Below are 22,818 nucleotides of genomic sequence, written 5' to 3' on the forward strand. Positions count from 1 at the left end.
CGAGGATCCTTTTCCCTTACAGATTTGATCAATGTTGTCATGGTAGGTAGGTCGGGTGTTCATCTTTTAGCCTCATGCCATATCTGAGAAAATCTTCGATATCACCGATATATATCATTATGTTAGATTTACTCATTATGAGCGAGACACTCACACAGAATATGTCCTCGGTGCGAGATCATTTATTCAGTGTCCACCCATCTCTTTGCCCCAATGTCATAAAATCCTTCTAATAATTGGAGGGATAATAGCTAGAGCATGGTGCTGTAGCCCAAGCTGTCAATATTGCTGATTGCCTTTGGTCCCCTGGCAACTCTTGTCACCATATATATCATTTCATACAAGAATCTCTCTCTCTCTCTCCCACACACCCCCCCCCCCCCCCCCCCCCCCCAAAAAAAGAAAAGAAAAGGATGATACTATGTATGTCTTGTGGTTTACAAAACCATCCTACAATTCTAAGATCGCTGTGCAACCAACATTAGAAGGTTGGTTGAGTTTTTGAATATATGACAAAGACTCCATAGATAAGTTGCTATAATCCAAGAGAGATATTTCGGTTTTGAATCAGTTGTGGTCTATATATTCATACAGTACTTGCTACTAATTAAGTGGCCCCCCACTAAAAATTCGAAGTTGTAACAACATTGTTCTTCTTTTTTTTTTTTCTGCAATATTATTTCCTCCTCTGAATACCCTGCAGCCACAAAAACCTCTCCAATGGAACCATCTGTGTGTGGAGAAGATGATATAGTTAGGTGGTTTAAGGAGGTGACGGAGAACGCCGGCTTGGTTCAAACGCAGACGCTCCGGCGGATACTTGAGCTGAACTTCGAAGTGGAATATCTCAAGAAATGGTTGGGGGACATCGAAATCAAAGAGGTAGATGCATGTGTGTTGGAATCACTCTACACTTCTTTGGTGCCTCTTGCTTCACATGCAGATTTAGAACCTTACATTCAAAGAATTGCAAATGGGGACTCAGGCCCCATTCTCACAAAACAACCTATGACTACTCTCTCCTTAAGGTTAGCTTCTTATTCATAAAACTTGAGATATGCTTCAAATTATTCCCAGTTTCCTACTATATTAAAATAAATATATATATATATATATATATATATATATATATATATATATATACTTAGAATATCGCTCGAATAAAATGGAACTTTTTTGTGTTTTTTGGTATTGGATTCGACGAATAAAACCATTACATGTATATGTTCTCACTTTGTTGAAGGGTCTAATGGTCTTCTTTGGTTACATTTTTTTTCTAGTTCTGGAACCACTGAAGGAAGACAGAAGTACCTACCATTTACGCGCCACAGTTCACAGACCACTCTTCAAATTTTTAGGCTGGCTGCAGCTTATAGATCAAGGTTTAAACTTTCTCTTAAATTTCAGTCCAGTACCATCCCAATTCATTAGACTATTATATATTTAGCTACCTACTTTTACAGATTTTCATGTTTATATGAAGTTATAAACCTTTATATTTACAACTATATTTCAACAGTACTAGTTAGTTATCATTAAAACTTGTATAACCGTGGCCCTTTAATTTTAGTTTATTCATCTTGATCGTAGGGTATATCCGACGAGGGAAGGAGGGAGGATCCTTGAATTCATATACAGCAGTAGACAATTCAAAACCAAGGGAGGATTAACAGCAGGAACAGCCACAACTCACTACTACGCCAGCCCGGAATTCAAAATCAAACAAGAAAAAACCAAGTCATTCACTTGCAGCCCCGAAGAGGTCATTTCGAATGGTGACAGCAAGCAATCGACATATTGTCACCTCCTCCTCGGCCTCTTCTTCTCCGAGCAAGTAGAGTTCATTACCTCTGCCTTTGCCTACAGTATAGTGCAGTCCTTTATAGCTTTCGAAGAGCTCTGGAAGGAGTTGTACATTGACATTCGAGATGGCACTCTCAGTAAACGAATCGATCTCCCGAAAGTGAGAAAAGCTGTCTTGGGTATCATCTCGCCAAACCCAATTCTAGCTTCGAAAATAGAAGCTTGTTGCAGGGAGTTGGAGGGTTTGGATTGGTTTGGTCTAATTCCAAAGCTTTGGCCTAATGCCAAGTATGTGTACTCTATAATGACAGGATCAATGCAGCCGTATGTGAAAAAACTCCTGCGATATGCAGCGGAAGTGCCGCTAGTAAGTGCAGAATATGGATCAACTGAGAGTTGGATTGGGGTGAATGTGGATCCTTGTTTGCCTCCGGAGGATGTGACATTTGCAGTGGTGCCAACTTTTTCCTACTTTGAGTTCATACCACTTCATAGACAGAAGCAAGATTACAATTTGGTCATGGATGATTTCATAGAAGATAAACCAGTCCCATTGTCACAAGTCAAGGTTGGACAAGAGTATGAGATTGTCCTCACTACTATCACTGGTAAGTAGTCACTATTGCATAGGGACAGAGTTAGAATTTTCTTTTAGTGGGGGCAATCTGAAAATCAATTAAGAAAACCTTATTATAGTATGGCTTATAATCAATATGAAAATAGGGATGATTTCAAATGATAATGTATCACAATTCCAATGTTACAAAAATTTCAATGTAGTAGTGGAAAGTGGCAAAGTGATAAGAAATTTATTAATACATATTTACGCAAGAGTGAGGTTTTTCAGTTTGAATGACAAAATAAGAGCACTTTTGCTCATATAACATTTGATATGGAGTATACATAGTATGAAAGCATGTTAAATACTAGGTACATATATTTTCTTCAAAAATAACACATGTATATTATATAATTATAGTCTGCAACTTAACAAACTAATCACTTGAGTGGGGGCATATGCCCCCAATGAGCCTTCATTGGCTCTGCCCTTGCTATTGCACATGCCTTTTTATTTCTTACTTACACCTATTTACTTTTTGCATGGGTGTGTGAAAATTATTCCCCATAGTCTAATTTTGCATGCTAAAACTCAAGTCGAAGTGAGTGCTTTTTAGGTTTGTTGATGAATCTATTTTACAATCCTTAATAGTTTAGCTCAACTTCTTGTCCCGACCATAATGATCACGTGCCAATAAATGAGTTATCGGAATGTTCGTGAAAAAGTGGTGACAGGTCATTCTATCAAACTTTCATAACAAATCACTTCATAATCCTTATTACCTAGGGAGCAAATATCAACGTAACCCTTTTCATTAATAGAACTTTGAACTGGACATGTTTAAGCATCGATCATTGCTATATGCTATCCTACAACAAACCAAACCTTGATGGAGGAACACACAGATGTGAACTGTCGATTATTTGCAGATCAGCAGCAATCTTGGAAATATCTGGTCCCTTTCCCTTGACACTTGCCCACAAGTTGAAATTTGGAAAAATTGGGTACCTTCTAAATGTTGAAATGGTATCAGGCTTTATACTTTTGGTTGATTAATACACAAGATTGAAGCTTTAAAACCAGAAAATCTAAGAAGGAAGAGCACAGAGAGTAAGAGAATGTTTTTGTATATATTTTCTATATCTGAAAGGTCAGAGCATACAGGCTTATATTCCTCTAATCAGTCAAATGCTAAGATCCTATTTTTCAGGGAGCAAGGACTCATCTCCAGCCATTCATCCCATCGGAGGCTACGATTCTTCCACTTGGAGAAGGATCGGGTAACACAATACATCCCAAACAGATAAGACTAACAGCTGTATAGATTTCTAAAACAGGAAATAAAGCTAGCCGTTACAAGTTTAAAAACTAACGGCTATTTCTAAAAATAGCAGTTCTTCATCTTTTCGAATTCTTCATTCTCTTCACTTTCAACCTGCAGGATTGTCATCTGCAAGTTGATTTAAGCTCAGTATGCAGCTTAATTCTCAACAGCCTCTCCTAAGCTGCTTACTGGCTTAACTCCAAGCCTTAATCTCAAATGATTAAAACTGTCTTTTGGCGAAGCCTTTGTAAAAATGTCTGCAAGTTGTTCTTCACTTCTGCAAAATTGCAAATCAATCACACCTTCTTGTAGGGTTTCTCTTATGAAGTGATACCTTCTGTTTATATGTCTAGTCCTCTGATGAAAAACAGGATTCTTTGCCATAGATATAGCCGACATATTGTCACAGAACAAAGGTGTTGCCTCAGTTTGCATCTCCCCAAAATCATCAAGAACAAACCTTAACCAAATGGACTGTGCTGTTGCCTCAGATGCTAAGACATACTCAGCTTCAGCAGTTGATAGCGCAACTGTGTTTTGTTTTACAGATGCCCAAGAAAACACTCAACTGCCAAAACTAAATGCATAACCAGAGGTGCTTCTGCTATCATCTTCACTTCCTGCCCAATCTGCATCACAAAATCCAATGAGAATTGCAGATTTGTCCTTCTTATACTCAATGCCATAGTTAAGAGTCCCTTGCACGTATCTTAGTACTCTTCGTGCAACTCCCAAATGCTTCTTGGTAGGACTATTCATAAACCTTGATAACAAACTTGCAGCATACATCAGGTCAGGTCTAGTTGCTGTCAAATACAGTAGACTTCCTACTATTTTCCTGTAAAGTCCTTCATCAGCTAATTCACTCCCATCCACTTTCTTTAGCTTTTCACCAGTAGGCAAAGGGATAGACACTGGTTTGCAATCTTCGAGCCCAAATTTCACAAGTAAGGACTTAGCATACTTACTTTGGTGTATGAACACACCTTGATCAGTTTGCAATATTCTCATGCCTAAGAAGTGATGTAGAAGGCCGAGATCAGACATTTCATATCTTTCCATCATTTCCTTTTTGAATTCACTGAGCATCTTGTCACTACTTCCAGTATATATAATGTCATCAACATAGATTGACACAATTATCAATCCTCCTTCATCATCAGATCTTGTATATAGTGTGGCTTCACTTGTGCTCCTTTTGAACTTGCACAGTGAGAGATATGCATCAATCTCACTGTACCAGGCTCTAGGTGCCTGTTTAAGTCCATATAAAGCCTTCCTTAACTTATAGACCTTGTGACCTGCATTTGCCAACTCAAAGCCCTCAGGCTGCTCAACATACACTTCTTCCTCAAGTACACCATTTAAAAATGCTGACTTAACATCCAACTGAAATAGCTTCCAACCTTTTTGTGCTGCAAGAGCAATGAGAGTTCGAATTATGTCTAACCTTGCCACTGGTGCAAAGGTTTCATTGTAGTCAATCCCAGGTTTCTGTGCATACCCTTTTGCTACAAGCCTAGCCTTGTGTTTTTGAACCGTTCCATCCAAGTTAAGCTTAGTTTTAAACACCCATTTCACACCTATAACTGGTTTATCAACTGGTCTCTCAACAAGTTCCCAAGTGTTGTTCTTTTCAATCATCTCCAACTCTGCATTCATAGCTTCTTGCCAGGCTTTATCACCTACTGCTTCTTGGTAGTTCTCTGGTTCTATAATACACATGTGACATCTTGCATACATATCTTCCAGAGTTCTGATCTTTACTGGAGTGGAGCTAGGTATTGAGCCTTGGCTGTGACTTCCACTCATCTCCTCAACTGATTCATTAACAGTGGTGTTTGAATGAGTATCTCCAGCATTATTAAACTGATTTACATCAGTTTGTTCTTCACTAACTTCATTTTCTGCTCCATTCCCTTCAAGATTGAAAGGTATTGAGATAGACTCCCCTTGGTTACTTTCCCACTTCCATGATTTGTCTTCACTGAAAATCACACTCCTTGAGAGTACAATTTTCTTAGATTGCAGATCATACACTCTATATCCCTTTTCACAGCTTCCATATCCCATGAAAATCCCCTTTCTGGTTTTGTCATCAAATTTCTGCCTCAAGGGTGATGGGACATGAGTATAACAGATACAACCAAATACTTTCAGATGCTTAATTCCAGGCTTCCTACCTGTGAAAGCTTCGAAAGGTGTTTTATCTATCACAGATGTTGTGAAGCATCTATTTTGGAGATATACAGCTGTACTCACAGCTTCTGCCCAGAAAATCACAGGGACTCCTTTCTCAGTCATCATAGATCTTGCCATCTCACAAATTGTTCTGTTCCTTCTCTCAGCAACTCCATTTTGCTGAGGAGAATAGGCAATGGTTAGTTGTCTCTCCATTCCCATGCTTGTACAGTAATCCAGGAACTCATGTGAGGTGTATTCACCACCTCTATCACTCCTTAATTTCTTCAAACTAAAGCCACTTTGCAGTTCAACAAAAGCTTTGAATTTTTTGAACACATTGAAGGTATCAGATTTATTTCTGAGAAAGGAAACCCAACACATTCTTGAGAAATCATCAATGAATGTGATGAAATACCTATTCCCTCCAATGGACTCATTTTGCATTGGTCCACACAAATCTGTGTGTACCAACTCAAGTGGATAGCTTGCTCTCCACACTTTTCCTTTGTCAAATGACTCTCTGTGATGTTTCCCTAAAACACAACCTTCACACACATCTTCCATTTCTGTCAAAGCAGGTAATCCAAGTACCATTTCCTTCTGTTGCATCTTCTTCATGCTAGCAAGGTTCAAATGTCCAAGTCTTCTGTGCCAGGTCCAAGAGTCTTCAATTACTGATGCTTTTCTTGCTGCAGGTGTCATAGATTCTAGTGACAGAGGGAAACATCGATTTCCTGTCATGATCACCTTTGCTACAACATTGTTGAGACTTCTATCATCAAAGATGACTGCCATATTGCCCCCAAATAGAACATAGTATCCATGCTCCATCATCTGGCCTACACTTAGTAAATTCTCATCCAAACCTGGAACCAGCAAAACTTCATTTATGTATCTTTTTCCATGCTGAGTTTCAACCACCAGAGTGCCTTTTCCAGTTGCTTGTACAAGATCTCCAGTGCCCATTTTGACTTTACAAGATACAGATCTGTCAATGTTTATTAACACAGACTCTTGAGATGTCATGTGATTACTGCAAGCACTGTCCACAAACCATACACTTCTATCTTGCATAATTGAAGAGTGACAAGCATAGAACATGGTTCCTATGGTTACCTCTTCTTCTTTTGCACAGTTAGCTACTTGCTTGTGACTATCACAGTCTTTTGCAATATGTCCAAATCGGTTGCATTTTCCACACTTGGCTTTTCCTTTGTATCTGCACACACCGAAATGGTATTTCTGACAAACTTGACACTGTGGTTTCACACAACTTTGACTACTACTTCCTTGCTTGTTCTGAGAGTTGAATCTATTGTTCCAATTTCCTCCAGAATTGTTGTTCCAGTTTGAGCCATTGTTGTTGCTCAAGTTTCCACTTTGAGACCAATTTGATCCCTTTTTGTATTGTCCCTGCCACTTTTGATTTGGTCTACTCTGTGACCCCTTGTAGGTACCCGAAGCTTGGTTATTTCCAACTCTTAGGCTACTAAAGGCTCTCTCAGTTCCTATCAATTTATCCCTTTCATCATGCAGATCTTCCCTTTTATCATAGACTTTGACAGATGCAATGACTTCTTCAACTCTAATAGCATCTAGGTCTCGAGTTTCCTCGATAATGGACACAATGGATTTATACCGCCTACTTAGACTCATTAACAATTTCTGCACAATTCTTTGTTCAGTCACATCTTCACCAAGGGATTTCAGATTGTTCACAATTCCAAAAAACCTACCCAAATAGTCATCTAGGTTTTCACTATCTATCATTCTCATATACTCAAAATCAGCCCTAACTGCTTGAAGTTTTACAACTCTTACCTTTTTATCTCCTCTGAACTCTCTTCTCAGAATGTCCCATGCCCCTTTTGCAGTCTTCTCATTTCTGATGCGAGGGAAAAGCTCATCGGTTATGGCTCCTTGTATGAGACTCAGCGCCTTGGCATTCTTTATTCTGTCTTCTCTGGAGATGGTAGGTGCTTCCACTGGAACTTGCTCAGCCTCACTACCTTCATCTCCAGAATCTTCTTCCTCCTCGAGAATCGGCTGTGGTTGTACTCCAATCTCTACTACATCCCATAGGTCATGCGCTATGAGGATAGTCTCCATCTTGACTGCCCAAAAATCATAGTTTGCACCATCAAACTGTGGAGTTCGTAAATCTCCACCTGAAGAACCTGATCCCACCATTTTCTTGGTGAATATCAGTGAACCAACAATAAAGGAACCACCTTTATCCCGTTTTGGGAATTTTTCAGGAAGAACCTCTCTCACAGTTTCACGCCCCTCTCTGGAATCAGACCTAGGGCTCTGATACCATGTTGAAATGGTATCAGGCTTTATACTTTTGGTTGATTAATACACAAAGATTGAAGCTTTAAAACCAGAAAATCTAAGAAGGAAGAGCACAGAGAGTAAGAGAATGTTTTTGTATATATTTTCTATATCTGAAAGGTCAGAGCATAGAGGCTTATATTCCTCTAATCAGTCAAATGCTAAGATCCTATTTTTCAGGGAGCAAGGACTCATCTCCAGCCATTCATCCCATCGGAGGCTACGATTCTTCCACTTGGAGAAGGATCGGGTAACACAGTACATCCCAAACAGATAAGACTAACAGCTGTATAGATTTCTAAAACAGGAAATAAAGCTAGCCGTTACAAGTTTAAAAACTAACGGCTATTTCTAAAAATAGCAGTTCTTCATCTTTTCGAATTCTTCATTCTCTTCACTTTCAACCTGCAGGATTGTCATCTGCAAGTTGATTTAAGCTCAGTATGCAGCTTAATTCTCAACACTAAACTCAGAGGATACGTGGACAAAATTAAGACCATAATATCATGGTCAAAAAACACATGGACATTGCTTTCTAGAGCCCTAGTAGGTCTGCATGATGTATTGATCGTGATTGAGTTAGTACCGAAGTTAAAAAAAGTAGATGGACATAAAAGCAAATCTTGCTCTTGGTTATATAGTCTATACCTAGAAAAAGTCTTAGAATTTACAAATGTGTGTTAGTTCAGTTAGTTGTTCTCGTTTCTATGTACTTGAATCTGAATTTGAATTCAGTTAGTTGTTCACATTTATATTTTTTTTCTCTATTTTTATTCAGTTAGTTGTTCACGTTTATATTTTTTTTCTCTATTTTTCAGGACTTTATAGGTACAGGCTAGGAGATGTGGTGGAAGTGGCAGGTTTCCACAATGGGACTCCAAAATTGAACTTTATATGCAGGAGAAAGCTTATTTTGACAGTAAACATAGACAAAAACACTGAAAAGGACCTTCAAATAGTGGTGGAGAGAGGGTCTCAACTATTGAGCAACTCCAAAGCAGAACTGATTGACTTCACAAGCCATGCTGATGTGCTAACCCAACCAGGCCACTACATAATATACTGGGAGATCAAAGGGGAAGTTGAAGAGAGGGTTCTTGGTGAATGTTGCAGAGAAATGGATGCATCTTTTGTGGATCATGGTTACGTTGTCTCGAGGGGAAACAATTCGATTGGACCTCTAGAGCTTCGAATTGTGGAAAAGGGAACGTTCAAGAAAATTTTGGAACATTTCTTAGGAAATGGATCGGCATTGAGCCAATTCAAGACCCCTAGGTGTACTAGCAACAAGGTGCTCTTAAGTATTCTCAACTTATGCACCATTAAAAGGGTTTACAGTACTGCATATGCTGATTAGCAACATTATTGTATTTGGCAAAGGTGCATATGGCGGGTTAAATTCTTCTGAAATTACATGTCGAAATCATTAGTTTGGCTCAGAAATAAAGTTTAATTCTATCTAATGTCGGCAATTTCTTTGTAGAGTTCTTGTGCTTATGCAATATATACATTCCCACGTGTGAAGGATAAAAACGATAATTTCTTCAAATTGTCTTTACTACTAGAATGTGAGAAGCCAACTTTGGTGTCCCAACCTTCACTAAAAATAATTGGACAACAATGCCCCTAAAACAAAAAAAAATTACAACTCACTAAAAATAATAGAAACAAAATAGCAGGGACACTTTTGTGACAAAAACTAAAATAAAAACAGAATTAAAAATCCAAATTATTGGAACCCTAAAAAAATAAAAGAAGAATTTCAGTTAAAGAGGAAAACCACTACAATAAAAACACCTGTTCAAAAAAAGAAGAATTGAAAGTGGTCCTTTGCCACAGTGATGGAGATGTGTGTTGCCCTTACGCCACAGCGTGAGTTCGAACTCCGCCAGCTCCCTAATCTAACAAATCTATCGTCTGACCAAAAAAAAAATTAATTGCATTGAAGAACGAATCACGGCGTTCGGCGCGTTTAGTTTTCAGATGCATAGCAGTTGCCATTCAGTTTTCAAACTCCATAAACTTTTATCACTGCCATTGCATTGTTCAGTAACAAAATTCCAGTTTACATGGGATGATGCAACACTTATATGATACTTTTCTTATTGGCTATATATGAATCATCATTATCTTGTGGATTACTATGCTTACCGTTTCTTATACATATGTTTGATTCCTGTTAAATTTTGTTGTATTATTTTTGTGTTTGTCATTGACAGGTAGCTTTGAAAACGTTCATAGTTATCCATAGGACCTTCAGGGAGGGTGATGCAACTTTCAGAGACGAACTTCTTAATTTCTTCAGAGAGGACAAATTCGCCAGCTTTCTAATTTCAAAGACGATTCCAGCTCCATTGGTGAATTTCAAATGCCTTAATCTCTTGAATTCTTTCACCTCTTTGGCATGTCAATTGTCATTATTAGCTATTAGATGAAGTACTTGAAATTATTGCATGTATATTATGCAACATATACATGCAAATATATTCTAACCCTTCAGTCAAAGTATATTCATTGTGCACCGTGTTGTTGCACGTAAAAAACAAGAAGAAAAAAAAAAAGACTTAATTATGTGCTGTTCACCGTAGTTTGATTAAAGGAAGTTTTAACAAAACATTTCCGATACTGTTCACTTTTAACGAAATACCATATTTTTACCTTTAACTGGCACTATTCACTACACCTTTAAAAATGGCTTTTCGTTAAAAGATAAGTTTTTTTGGACTTTTCATTAGTTTTCCTTTGATTAAATTGATGAATACACATTTGAGGACATGAATTTTTATGATTAATATCACATTCATATGTTACTTAACTGTTACAGTAATTTTTCCCTTATGTTCTCTTTTCTTTGTCAAATAAATTAGTATGTTTTTAATGTAAGAATATGGAGGGAAATGATAGGAGCAACGTAGAAAAGGTTGTCACGACCTTACCTACTTTTCTTATATATTGATTGACATTTCAGTGTTTTTCTGGTTAACGTTTCATTTTTTATTTTGTTTATATTAGTATGATTTCTTCTTCTTTTCTTCTTTTTTTTTAAGAACTAAAATTCATTATCTTCATTGTCTTTTGCAATTTCTACATAAAAGATCGACAACAAAGATGTTCAATTGCAATTTCTACATAAAGATCGACAATGATGAACAAAAATTCATTCTTTTTTCTTAAATATATTGTTCTAAATGTTAGGATCTCTTTTTCCTTCGTTTGGGGTTTTGTCTCATTCATACAAACTATGTTTCAATTCTGTCACAAATACTCTCCCTTAACTTCTGTAAATTTTAAATTTCTCCCTGTATTATGTGATATGATGATCGCCTTTCTTTTGGGTTTCTAATATGTCTCATAAAGAAAGAAAATAATGAAATAACAAATAAGTGAAGCAATCCACGTAAATAAATATATTTAAAATGTGTGAGTCGCACTTAGCATTAGAAAAAGGCCTTTTGCACATGAGGTCCTCGGACTAAACCGGTTTGCAAACTATATAAGGACCAAATACAGTACAATTTAAAATTTGTCTCGGCTTAGGGCAAACTACGTAGTTTGTAAAACTTTTAGGACTGAAAACGTGTTAAGAAAAATCACAAATTGTAGATTACTTCATCGGACCAAATAACTATGCAACCACACACAAAAAAACTAGACTCCATATGGCTCTTTATTCCTTCCCAACCTGTGGTCCTACACAGTTCTCTCTAAAGCCGTCTACCGCCGGTCGGACAGAAATTTTTCAAAAGAAATAAAGAAATGTATCCTTTTTTGTATTTTATTTGGATGACTCAAAAGAAATTGATGGGTTAGAAAAAGCACAAAAATACAAGACGGATGTTCTTATGTTGCTCATCTCTTACGTTTACAAAACAGACATACTTGTGTTTTAATGCTCCTCCAAGAATCGCAGAGAAGGCACCAGGCAAGAAGAAGCTAAAGGTTGGAAAGAAGATTCCAAAGTACGCCCACTGAATTTAGAAGAACTTCTGAGTTTCATGGCTGTACGATCAGTGTTTTTGTATTGCATTTTTAGTTTTTTAGTAATAGCTTTGTAGTGCTTGAGTAGTTAATTGGATTGTTCTTAAACTAATTTAGTATGAGCCTTGTATTTCCGCTCACGCCTTTCTTTTACCTCACCACCATCTGCTGATCTACAGAACTGAAGTCTCTCTCTCACCGTCAATCCTTGTCAAGCAAGGAAACAGAAATTTGAAGCAATGTTGGACTCCTTTCCTCGGGAAATAACCCATGATATCCTATTTAGACTACCCATTAAATCTTTGATCCAATGCACCTCGGTGTGCAAGCCATGGAGGTCCGTGATCGTAAATCAAAGCTTTATTCAGTCCCACCTTAGGCGAACAATCCGTTTCAACAAACAGAATGACATTCACCTCCTCCTACACCACAGTGTTTCTGGTCGTTCTATAACTTCTGTTAGAACACATCGCCACACAACAGTCGTGTCCAATGTAAATCATAAATCAATTAAGCCAAGATAATCGAACTTCATGATTTTCACATACAAATAAAATACGAAAATACATTAAACAACCAAGCGTACCTTGATCCATGACAACGAACGTTATGAGATACCCAATCGGATTCTGTCAGCGGCGGAGGAAATAGATGTTCTCTCTCTTGCCTCTATTTGCACGTGAAAACCATAATCGTGTTTTTTTTTTTCAAGTGCATATTAGATGGATACATGCAATATATATAAGTGAGGCAGAGGGAGGACCCGTTTCCATTTAAAACCTACATATCATTTATGTGTCATGTGGACTACTTTAGAATATTAAAATATTCTTACATTAAATCCTACATATCATATACATGTCATGTGGACTACTTTAGAATCCATAGTGAGACATGTTCCTTTTTCGGTTTAACAAATAAACATTAAGCGCGCAATAAAGTTTGAAATAGTCCTTACTATCAATTGGTCAACATAAATACTGATCTTAAGCAATTCACTAGTGCGAGTCATGGCGGTTGTACATCAACAAGCGACATAGTCCCTTCCATGTACCACAACACTAGCAATTACCTAAAACAGTCTGTTAGTGAGAAACATATATATAGGTCCGATAATGTCTTTGTTAGAGACATTCATGTTATCATTCATCCAATCTCATAAATGTATACATATAATGGAAAACAGGAAACTCCATAAACATGTTCAATTATCGAGCTCAAAGTGTCAAGCACAATATTGTCATTAAACAAATTCTCATAAACAATGACAATCATCATGGACTACCACCAAGACCCATTCTTTCAACATGATCATTAAATGCCTTTAGCCCCAGTCCCTTTGTCAAGGGATCTGCGATCATAAGCATTGTGCTTATATGCTCAATAGACATTATTTGTTTCTGAACCTCATCCTTAAGAGTCAAGTATTTTATATCCATGTGTTTAGCACCACTAGAATACTTGTCATTCTTGGAGAAGAAGACAGCGACAGCATTGTCACAGAAAATTCTTAACGGCTTAGCAATGGAATCAATGACGCCAAGCCTTAAGATAAAATTCCGTAACCATAATCCATGATTCGTAGCCTCAAAGCATGCTATAAACTTAGCTTCCATATGCATAAGGAATACTTTCCATATGTGCACGCTCTAATTCATTTTGTGGGCATTGCATAAAGCTAAAGTTATCCCCTTTCTGAATTGGAGCAACACTGGATGAACATTTTTTTTTTATACCGAATCTCTCTAAAACTCTCTCAATATATGCTTTTTGAAACAGGCCCAACACTCCACATGATCTATCTCAGAATATTTCAATTCCTATCACATAGGCCGCCTCACCCATATCTTTCATTTCAAAGTTCTCCGAGAGAAATTGCTTGGTCTTATGTAACAGACCAAGATCCCTACTAGCAAGCAAAATGTCATCAACATAAAGAATTAGAAATATAAACTTGCTCCCACTGACCTTCAGATATGTACATGGATCAGCGATGTTTGCTTTAAAACCAAAGGATACAATGATATTATCAAACTTAAGATGTCATTGTCGTGAAGCTTGTTTAAGTCCGTATATTGACTTCTTTAGTTTACAGACCATGTGTTCCTTTCCCTTTAATGCGAAGCCTTCAGGCTAATCCATGTAGACTTATTCTTCCAAACTCCCATTCAAGAATGCTATTTTCACATCCATTTGATGTAACTTTAAATCATAATGATTCTAAAAGAGTCTTTCTTTGAAACTGGTGAGAAAGTCTCTTTGTAATCAATGCCTTCTTCTGAGTAAAACCTTTGGCCACCAATCTGGCTTTATATCGTTCTATATTCCCATTAGAATTGTGTTTGGTCTTAAAAAGCCATTTACACCCAACTCTCTTACAACTTTTAGGCAATTCAACGAGATCCCAGACTTCATTTTGGTCCATTGATTTTAACTCATCATTCATGGCATCAATCCATTTACTAGAACCAATACAGTTAACGGCTTGTGAAAACGAAACTGGATCTTTATTTATTCCTACATCAATGTCAAACTATTGTAGATATACCACATAATCATCTGAAATAGCACGTTTCCGTTCTCTTTGAGATCTCCTTAATGCTATTTCTTGTGGTTCTTCCATTACATGTTCTGGAGCAGATGGTCATTAATTTGTTGTTCAACATGGTCTAATGGTTCAACATGTGTAGGAACAACAACTTGCTTAGAAACTATAGGTCTAGGAATCTACACCCTAACTTCATTAATGACCAATTCCTTAGGTTTTTAGCTCCCACCGATTTCACCACTTTCAATGAATCTGTCATTGCCGGTTTCAACAATTCTCGTACTATAATTAGGACAGTAAAACCTATATCCTTTGGATTTTTCTGGGTAACCAATAAAGTAACCACTAATCGTTCTAAAATCCAACTTTTTTCATGCAGATTATAAATTCTTATTTCTGCTGGGCAACCCCAAACATGTTGGTGCCTTAAACTAGGTTTCCTTCATGTCCACAGTTCAAATGGTGTTTTGGGAACTGCTTTACTAGGAACCCGGTTTAATAAATATATAGCAATCCTAAGAGCATACATCCACAATGATATAAGCAAAGATGCATTACTTAACATACTCCTAACCATGTCCATAAGAGTACGATTACACCTTTGAGCAACACCATTCTGCTGTGGCGTACCTGACATAGTGTATTGGGCACATATGCCATGCTTTTCAAAGAGTTTTCAAATGGACCAGGACATTGTCCTGATTCATCATATTTTCCATAAAATTCACCACCTCTATCCGACTTGACAATCTTCACCTTTTTATCTAATTGTCTTTCAACTTCAGTAATGAACACTTGAAGAGTATTCACTGTTTCAAACTTTTCTTTCAATAGATAAATATAGTCGTAACGTGAATAATCGTCTATAAAAGTGATAAATATTTTTCTCCACCAAAGGATGGAGCATCAAAAGGTCCACATATGTCTGTATGAATTATATCAAGAAGCTCTGAACTTCTTGTGGCTCTTTTCTTGGTGTGTTTGGTTTGTTTGCCCTTAATACAATCCACACACACATCAAGATCAGTAAAATCTAGGTTCGGAAGAATCTCATTCTTTACTAATCTTTCTAACCTTTCTCTGGATATATGACCTAGTCGTTTATGCCACAAGAATGAAGAATTTTCATTATTTAGGCTACGCTTAGTTCCAACATTATGATGCAAGGTCAAAAGTGTTTCAGCAAAACAATTATTGAGCTTTAAATTATACAGCCCACCTATTAGAATACCGGAACCAACAAAAGAGGTATTCTTATATAAACTGAAACATTCATTACCAAACTTTATAAAAAATCCATTACGGTCAATCCTCGAAATTGAAACCAAATTTCTGGAACAACTAGGAACATAAAGTGTTTGAAATAAATCCAAACAATATCCAGTATCCAAAATTAAATGAAAGGTTCCTACCGCTTTGACTCGACTCCCCATGAAAATGAAATTTTCATTTGGATTTAAAGTTTGGGTCGTAAGGAATCTCTGCATCAAATTAGAAATATGAGTCGTAGCACCAGAGTCAACCCACCAAGTATTATAAGGAACTTCAGTTAAATATGATTCGAAACTCATATAAGCCAAAGGCTCACCTTTCTTTTCGAACCATTCTTTAAATTTCTAGCAATTCTTTTGATAATGCCCAGGCTTCCTACAGAAGCGACATAAATCACTTTTCTGTTCCTTATCATGAGCCTGAGTAGCATTAGCACCTTAGGTGGTCCTCTTTTCTTTCCCTTTCCAGGCTTTCTTCCAAATTTTCTTTCAGCTCCTTGACTTACTAAATGAGCGGAATGCTCTCTTTGCTGCTTAAGCCTTCCCTCCTCTTGAATAAGTTTAGTGGCCAATTCATCAACATTCCATTTGTCCTTAATAGCATTATAGTTGATTTGAAATGGCCCATACTGAGGAGGCAAGGAGTTCAAAATAAATTGAACAAGAAAGGAGTCATCCACATTCATTCCAAGAGTCTTTAGCTTTGTTGCTATATTAGTCATTTCAAAGACATGCTCATGCATGCTTCGCATACCATCAAATTTCTTGGTGGTAAGCTTAGCCATTAATGTCCCAGCAAGAGACTTGTCAGCAGTCTTGAAACGAGTCTCAATATTTTTCAAGTATTCCTTAGCAGTTTCAGCTTGAGGAAGGCCAGTCTTTATGTTGCTCGCTATAGTCATTCGCATAAACATTATGCTCAATCTATTCGATCTCTCCCATGCATTATAGAGAGATTTTTCCTCAGTGCTCCTTGTATTCGTAAGAGCAGCAGGTTTGTCAGTTCGGAGTGCTAAATCAAGATCCAGGACACCAAGGTGTAACTGAACTTGCTCACTCCAATCTGAGAAATTTGTTCCATTAAATGAGGGAATATATGGAGCAAGTGAATGAAGAGAAACAGGCACTGACAATTCAATTCAAAAGTGCTCACAACATTAATACTTTGAGTAATAAAAAACACGTGTAATAACAATAAGTGTCTTTTCATATTCTCCTTTGGGTAGATACTACAACAATACAAACAATCATCGATGCATAATACCTTATTGATAATTGTACATTTCTAACAAGACAGGTTTCGTTATCTTTGGATATCTGAACAAATAAAATGAAATTCATATCATCAATCATATGAGCAATTAGTCTACCTTTGGGTGACCCTTAAGAACTTATGACAAATGAAAATCATATTACTCATGTACAAACCTTTAAAACATAATAAGGTTTTGTTCGTTCATATGCATCATCCTACCATGAGTAATTGATTAATCATCATTTAATTTGAATCCATGTGATCTTCCTAGTTTGGCCACTTTGGTGACTAACAAATAATTTCGTAAGACGAATTACAAATTAAATGAATGATGTTTATAATCGTGATGATCAGTCACAAATATTCAAATTACTTTAACTAATTCCAACTAAAAGAATCGCCCAAATTGCATCATAGTTTCCATACCCAAATATGCAATTCGGCAAAAATTGTAATAAAACTAAGATTACAATTTCTCAATCCCAACATGCATAATCGATACATGCAAATAAAATATAATCATGTCTGCCTCAAAATAGCAAACATTGAACCCTAATTAAGTCAATTCAGTTAAAGTTTATAATTGTAAATGGAAAATCATGAGAGCTCTCAACTAAGCTCTGATACCACATGTAAATCGTAAATCAATTAAGCCAAGATCGTCGAACTTCATGATTTTCACATACAAATAAAATGCGAAAATACATTAAACAACCAAGCGTACCTTGATCCATGACAACAAACGCTATGAGATACCCAATTGGATTCTGTTAGCGGCGGAGGAAATAGATGTTCTCTCTCTTGCCTCTATTTGCATGTGAAAACTATAATCGTGTTTTTTTTTTCTATCAAGTGCATATTAGATGGGTATATGCAATATACATAAGTGAGGCAGAGAAAGGACCCCTTTCCATTTAAAACACATAATCAAATATCACCCATCACAGTAATTTAATAGGAAACAATTCTCATAATTTGACCAATAGGATTATTCACAAATAATATCCATTAAAACCTACATATCATATACGTGTCATGTGAACCACTTTAGAATATTAAAATATTCTTACATTAAATGCTACATATCATATACATGTCATGTGGACTACTTTAGAATATTATAATATTCTTACATTAAATCCTACATATCATATACATGTCATGTGGACTACTTTAGAATATTAAAATATTCTTACATCCAAAATACGAGAAGAGGTATTTTCTGTGCAGTATGATAACTAGGTTTTCAACGAGTACTCGGAGATAGAATTTCCAATTGCTCTCAAGGAGGAAATTGGCAATGAATATTTGCACATTGTCGGCATTTGTAATGGGCTGGTATGCTTGGCGGATGATATTGTGCGTTCTGGTAAAAGCTTCATATTATGGAACCCATTTATTAGTAAGTTAGTGACCCTTCCCAGCCCTGGTATTACCTTTCCTATGTATAACAGCAGGTTTGACGCTGCTATTGGATTCGGTTATGATGCTATGACAGCTGACTATAAGGTCGTTAGAGTTGTTACCCCTAACAATGAACTTATGGGTCCAACCATGGCTGAAGTTTATTCACTAGCCACTGGCTCGTGGAAGAGTCTTGGTTCGGTTGCTCCTCAATGTGCAACATATGGAGTGAAAAACAGGTCATTTCTAATGGAGTTCTTCATTGGCTTGTAGTAAGTAGGGCAACCGATGATCATTTCATATTGACTTTTGACGTCGGCAATGAGTTATTTTGCAAGATATCAATGTCAACGAGTGTCGTATGGAGTTACACATTTGGATTGTTGTTGTCTGTTTCGAGAGATAGAAAATCTATAGCTCTATTTGTGATGAATATCGATTCTAAAGATTTTTATCTTGAAATATGGGTGATGAAGGAATATGGCGTGAAGGAGTCATGGACCAAATTGGTTAGTTTCGGTCCACAGGGTCGAGAAAACCTTTTTCCTTGAGCGTTATGTTTTTAGAAAGAATGGTGAAGTATTAGTAATGCTTCTTAAAGGAGGCAGGCACATTTACATCGAGAGCAATATATCAATATTAAACTAAATATGGTAAATACCAATATTAAGCTAAACATGGTAAATACCAAAAATATATATGACAATATTTGGGAATTTCTTATATATTCATTAATCTCCAAAGTGGAGTATATATAGGAGTTACAATTGGTATTACATATGTACTTCACCAATGTAGGACAATAAACTACTATTTACACTTTAACTAATATATAACTCGCAACATTCCCCCTCAAGTTGGTGCAAAGATGTCACGCATGCCCAACTTGTCAAGTGAGTTGGAAAACCCATTATTATACACAGCCTTGGTAAGAACATCAGCAAGTTGATCTTCAGATCTCACAAACAGAAACATAATAATTATAGCATCCAATTTTTCCTTAATGAAATGTCAATCAATTTCCACATGTTTTGTTCGATCATGTTGCACTGGATTATGAGCAATATCAATAGCAGCCTTGTTATCACAAAGAAGTTTCATAGCACCCTTGGGTTTAAACCTAAGATCTCTCAACAATTTTTTCAACCACAACAACTCACATAGACCATGAGATATACCACGAAATTCAGCTTCTGCACTTGACCTAGCCACCACTTTTTGTTTCTTGCTTCTCCAAGTAACTAAATTACCACCCACAAATGTAAAGTATCCAGTTGTAGATCGCCGATCAATGATAGAACCTGCCCAATCTGCATCTGTATACCCTTCGACATTCAAATGACCATTCTTGGAGAAAACCAAGTCTCTGCCATGAGTCATCTTCAAGTACCTCAAAATACGGGTTACTGCATCCATATGAGCTTCACTAGATGAGTGCATAAACTGACTTACCACACTAACTGCATAAGCAAATGTCAAGGCGAGTGTAAGACAAATAAATTAATCTCCCCACAAGCCTTTGATACCGTTCCTTATGAGTAGGAACTTGATCTGGAAATAAGCCCAGACGATGATTCTGCTCAATTGGAGTATCAACAGGTTTGCAATCTAACATACATGTTTCAGCCAACAAATCAAGAACATACTTCCGTTGCGACAAAAAATACCATGCTTGGATCGTGCAACCTCGATTCCAAGAAAATACTTCAATTCACCTAATTCTTTCATCTCAAATTCAATAGCTAGGTACTTTTGAAGGCGTTGTATCTTTTTCTGATCATCACCAGTCACTATCATGTTATCAACATAAATAATCAATGCAGTTAGCTTACCATTTTGTCGCTTTAGAAACAAAGTATGATCTGAATGACTCTGGATATACCCAAACTTTTTCATTGAACTTGTAAACCTCTCAAACCACGCTCTAGGAGATTATTTCAAATCATACAAAGCCTTTCGTAACCTGCATACAACACATTTTCCAGGAGATGTTCCAATACCAGGTGGGAAATCCATATAAACTTCCTCCTTAAGATCACCATGAAGGAAAGCATTCTTAACATCAAACTCCAACATAGACCAATCCTGGTTTGCTGCTAAGGACAGAATAACATGCACAATATTAAGTTTGGCAACAAGAGCAAAAGTCTCCTGATAATCCACCCCATAGGTTTGAGTATAACCCTTAGCAACTAATCTGGCTTTATACCGGTCAATAGAACCATCTGCTTTGTGCTTAATAGTAAACATCCATCTACATCCAACAGCTTTCTTCCCATTTGGTAAAGGAACCAAATCCCAAGTATAATTCTTTTCCAAAGCTTCCATCTCAACTTTCATGGCATTAACCCACTTAGGTTCAGACAAAACATCTTGCAATTTTGTTGGAATTGATACACTAGATAGCTGACATATGTAAGATGCATACGGTTTGGACAAACGATGAGTAGACACATAATTGTTGATAGGATATTTAGCTTTGGCATGCATATCAGGCTCATATTGTACTTTAGGTTTTCCACGATTAGCTCGTGGAGGCAACTGATAAGTAGAAGAATCGTCTAAATTTACCTCATGTATGTCACCATCTTGTACCAAACTGTTAGAAGAATCATCACTAGACGAACCATCATTAGGCAACTCGTTAGACATATCAGCAACAGGCAACCGATCATCAGAAGGTAATTCATCTGACATACTAACAGGCAACTCACTGGGTACATCTGATCTGTCGTCAATAGAAATAATTTCGGGAATGACAGGTGATCAATCACTATCTGTAGTCAACTGATCAGTATCACGCAACATAATAGGTTCTGTTTCCAACTCTGTCTGTAACACATCATCCATACCATCTCTTCTAATATGCACTTCACTCCCCCTCTTCCCTTGAAGTGGAGAGTCGGAAGAGGGCTTCACAAAATACGAAACTTCCTCGTGGAATGTGACATCCATGGTAATATAAGTTTTTTGAGTCAGATGATGATAACACTTATAACCTTTTTTATTGTTAGCATACCCAATAAAGACACATCGAAAAGCACATGCATCAAGTTTACTCTGCTGATGAGAGTAGACATGCACATACGCAATAAACCCAAACACTTTTGGAGGAAGCTTTGATACAGAAACAAAAGAAACATGTTTTTGTAGCACATCAAACGGTGTCTGAAAATCAAGAACTCTACTTGGAACATGATTGATCAAATACACAGCAGCCAAAACAGCATGACCTCACAAATTATTAGGAACACATTTATCCAACATCAATGAGCGAACAACCTCCATTATTTGACGATTCTTCCGTTCGGACACACCATTTGTTGGGGTGTAAACGGGGTAGTCGTCTAGTGAATAATACCATGATCACGAAAAAAACATGCCAAAGTGTGATTCACATATTCTCCTCCGTTATCAGACCTAAAGACCTTAACCTTGGTCTGAAACTGAGTAGACACCATTGTACAAAATTCTTGAAGAAGTAACGGAACATCACTTTTATTCTTCATCAAGAACACCCAAGTTAACCGAGTACAATCATCAATAAAAGTAACAAACCAACGGAATCCATTAGAAGTAACTTTCGTTGGACCCCACACATCAGAATGTATCAAATCAAATGGCAAAGTAGCTTTAGAATCACTTACAGGAAAGGAAGCACGATGACTCTTAGTCATAACACATGTTTCATACTTGAACTTTGAATCACTACAAGTGCGAAACAAAGAAAGAAATAGATGCTTCATATAACTAAATGATGGATGTCCCAATCGTCGATGCCACAACCAAATTTGATGTTTGTCATCCACTTTAGCACTTAAAACTTGATGATTATTTGAACCGGAAACAACAGTATCCTCCATAATCAAGATGTACAAACCCCCTATTCTTTTACCACAACCAATTATCTTCTGAGTTTGAATGTCTTGAAAATAACAATACGTAAGGTAGAAGTGAGCAGAACAATATAAGGAATTAAGAAGTTTTCCTACCGACAAAAGATTTCACTTAACATCAGGAACAAGTAAAACACGAACCAGTGATAAGGTTGGAGTCAGAGAGATAGTACATTCACCCTTCACAATGGAAGGTGCTCCATTTGCACTAGTAACATACAGATCATGAACATAATCATATAACTCATCAAACACTTTAGGG

At 36.9% G+C, this 22,818-nt stretch overlaps 1 protein-coding gene across 1 annotated transcript; it reads left to right on the top strand.

Annotated features, from left to right (window-relative positions):
• The first annotated feature begins 64 nt into the window (after window positions 1-64).
• LOC103404893 (indole-3-acetic acid-amido synthetase GH3.10-like) lies at window positions 65-9,667 on the top strand. Its single transcript, XM_029097805.2, has 4 exons — window positions 65-1,028; window positions 1,281-1,382; window positions 1,591-2,411; window positions 9,023-9,667. The coding sequence occupies exons 1-4, from the start codon at window positions 721-723 to the stop codon at window positions 9,559-9,561; spliced, it is 1,770 nt and encodes a 589-aa protein (XP_028953638.2). The 5' UTR covers window positions 65-720; the 3' UTR covers window positions 9,562-9,667.
• The last annotated feature ends 13,151 nt before the right edge of the window (window positions 9,668-22,818 follow it).

This window comes from Malus domestica, chromosome 17, assembly GCF_042453785.1.
Source record: "Malus domestica chromosome 17, GDT2T_hap1".
Lineage (NCBI taxonomy): Eukaryota > Viridiplantae > Streptophyta > Magnoliopsida > Rosales > Rosaceae > Malus > Malus domestica.

Excerpts from the sequence above, each read along its gene's own strand:
- LOC103404893 (XM_029097805.2), top strand. The coding sequence starts at position 721 with ATGGAACCATCTGTGTGTGGAGAAGATGATATAGTTAGGTGGTTTAAG. Across the intron at positions 1,029-1,280 it reads ATGACTACTCTCTCCTTAAG|TTCTGGAACCACTGAAGGAA; the intron begins GTTAGCTTCTTA and ends TTTTTTTTCTAG. Across the intron at positions 2,412-9,022 it reads TGTCCTCACTACTATCACTG|GACTTTATAGGTACAGGCTA; the intron begins GTAAGTAGTCAC and ends TCTATTTTTCAG.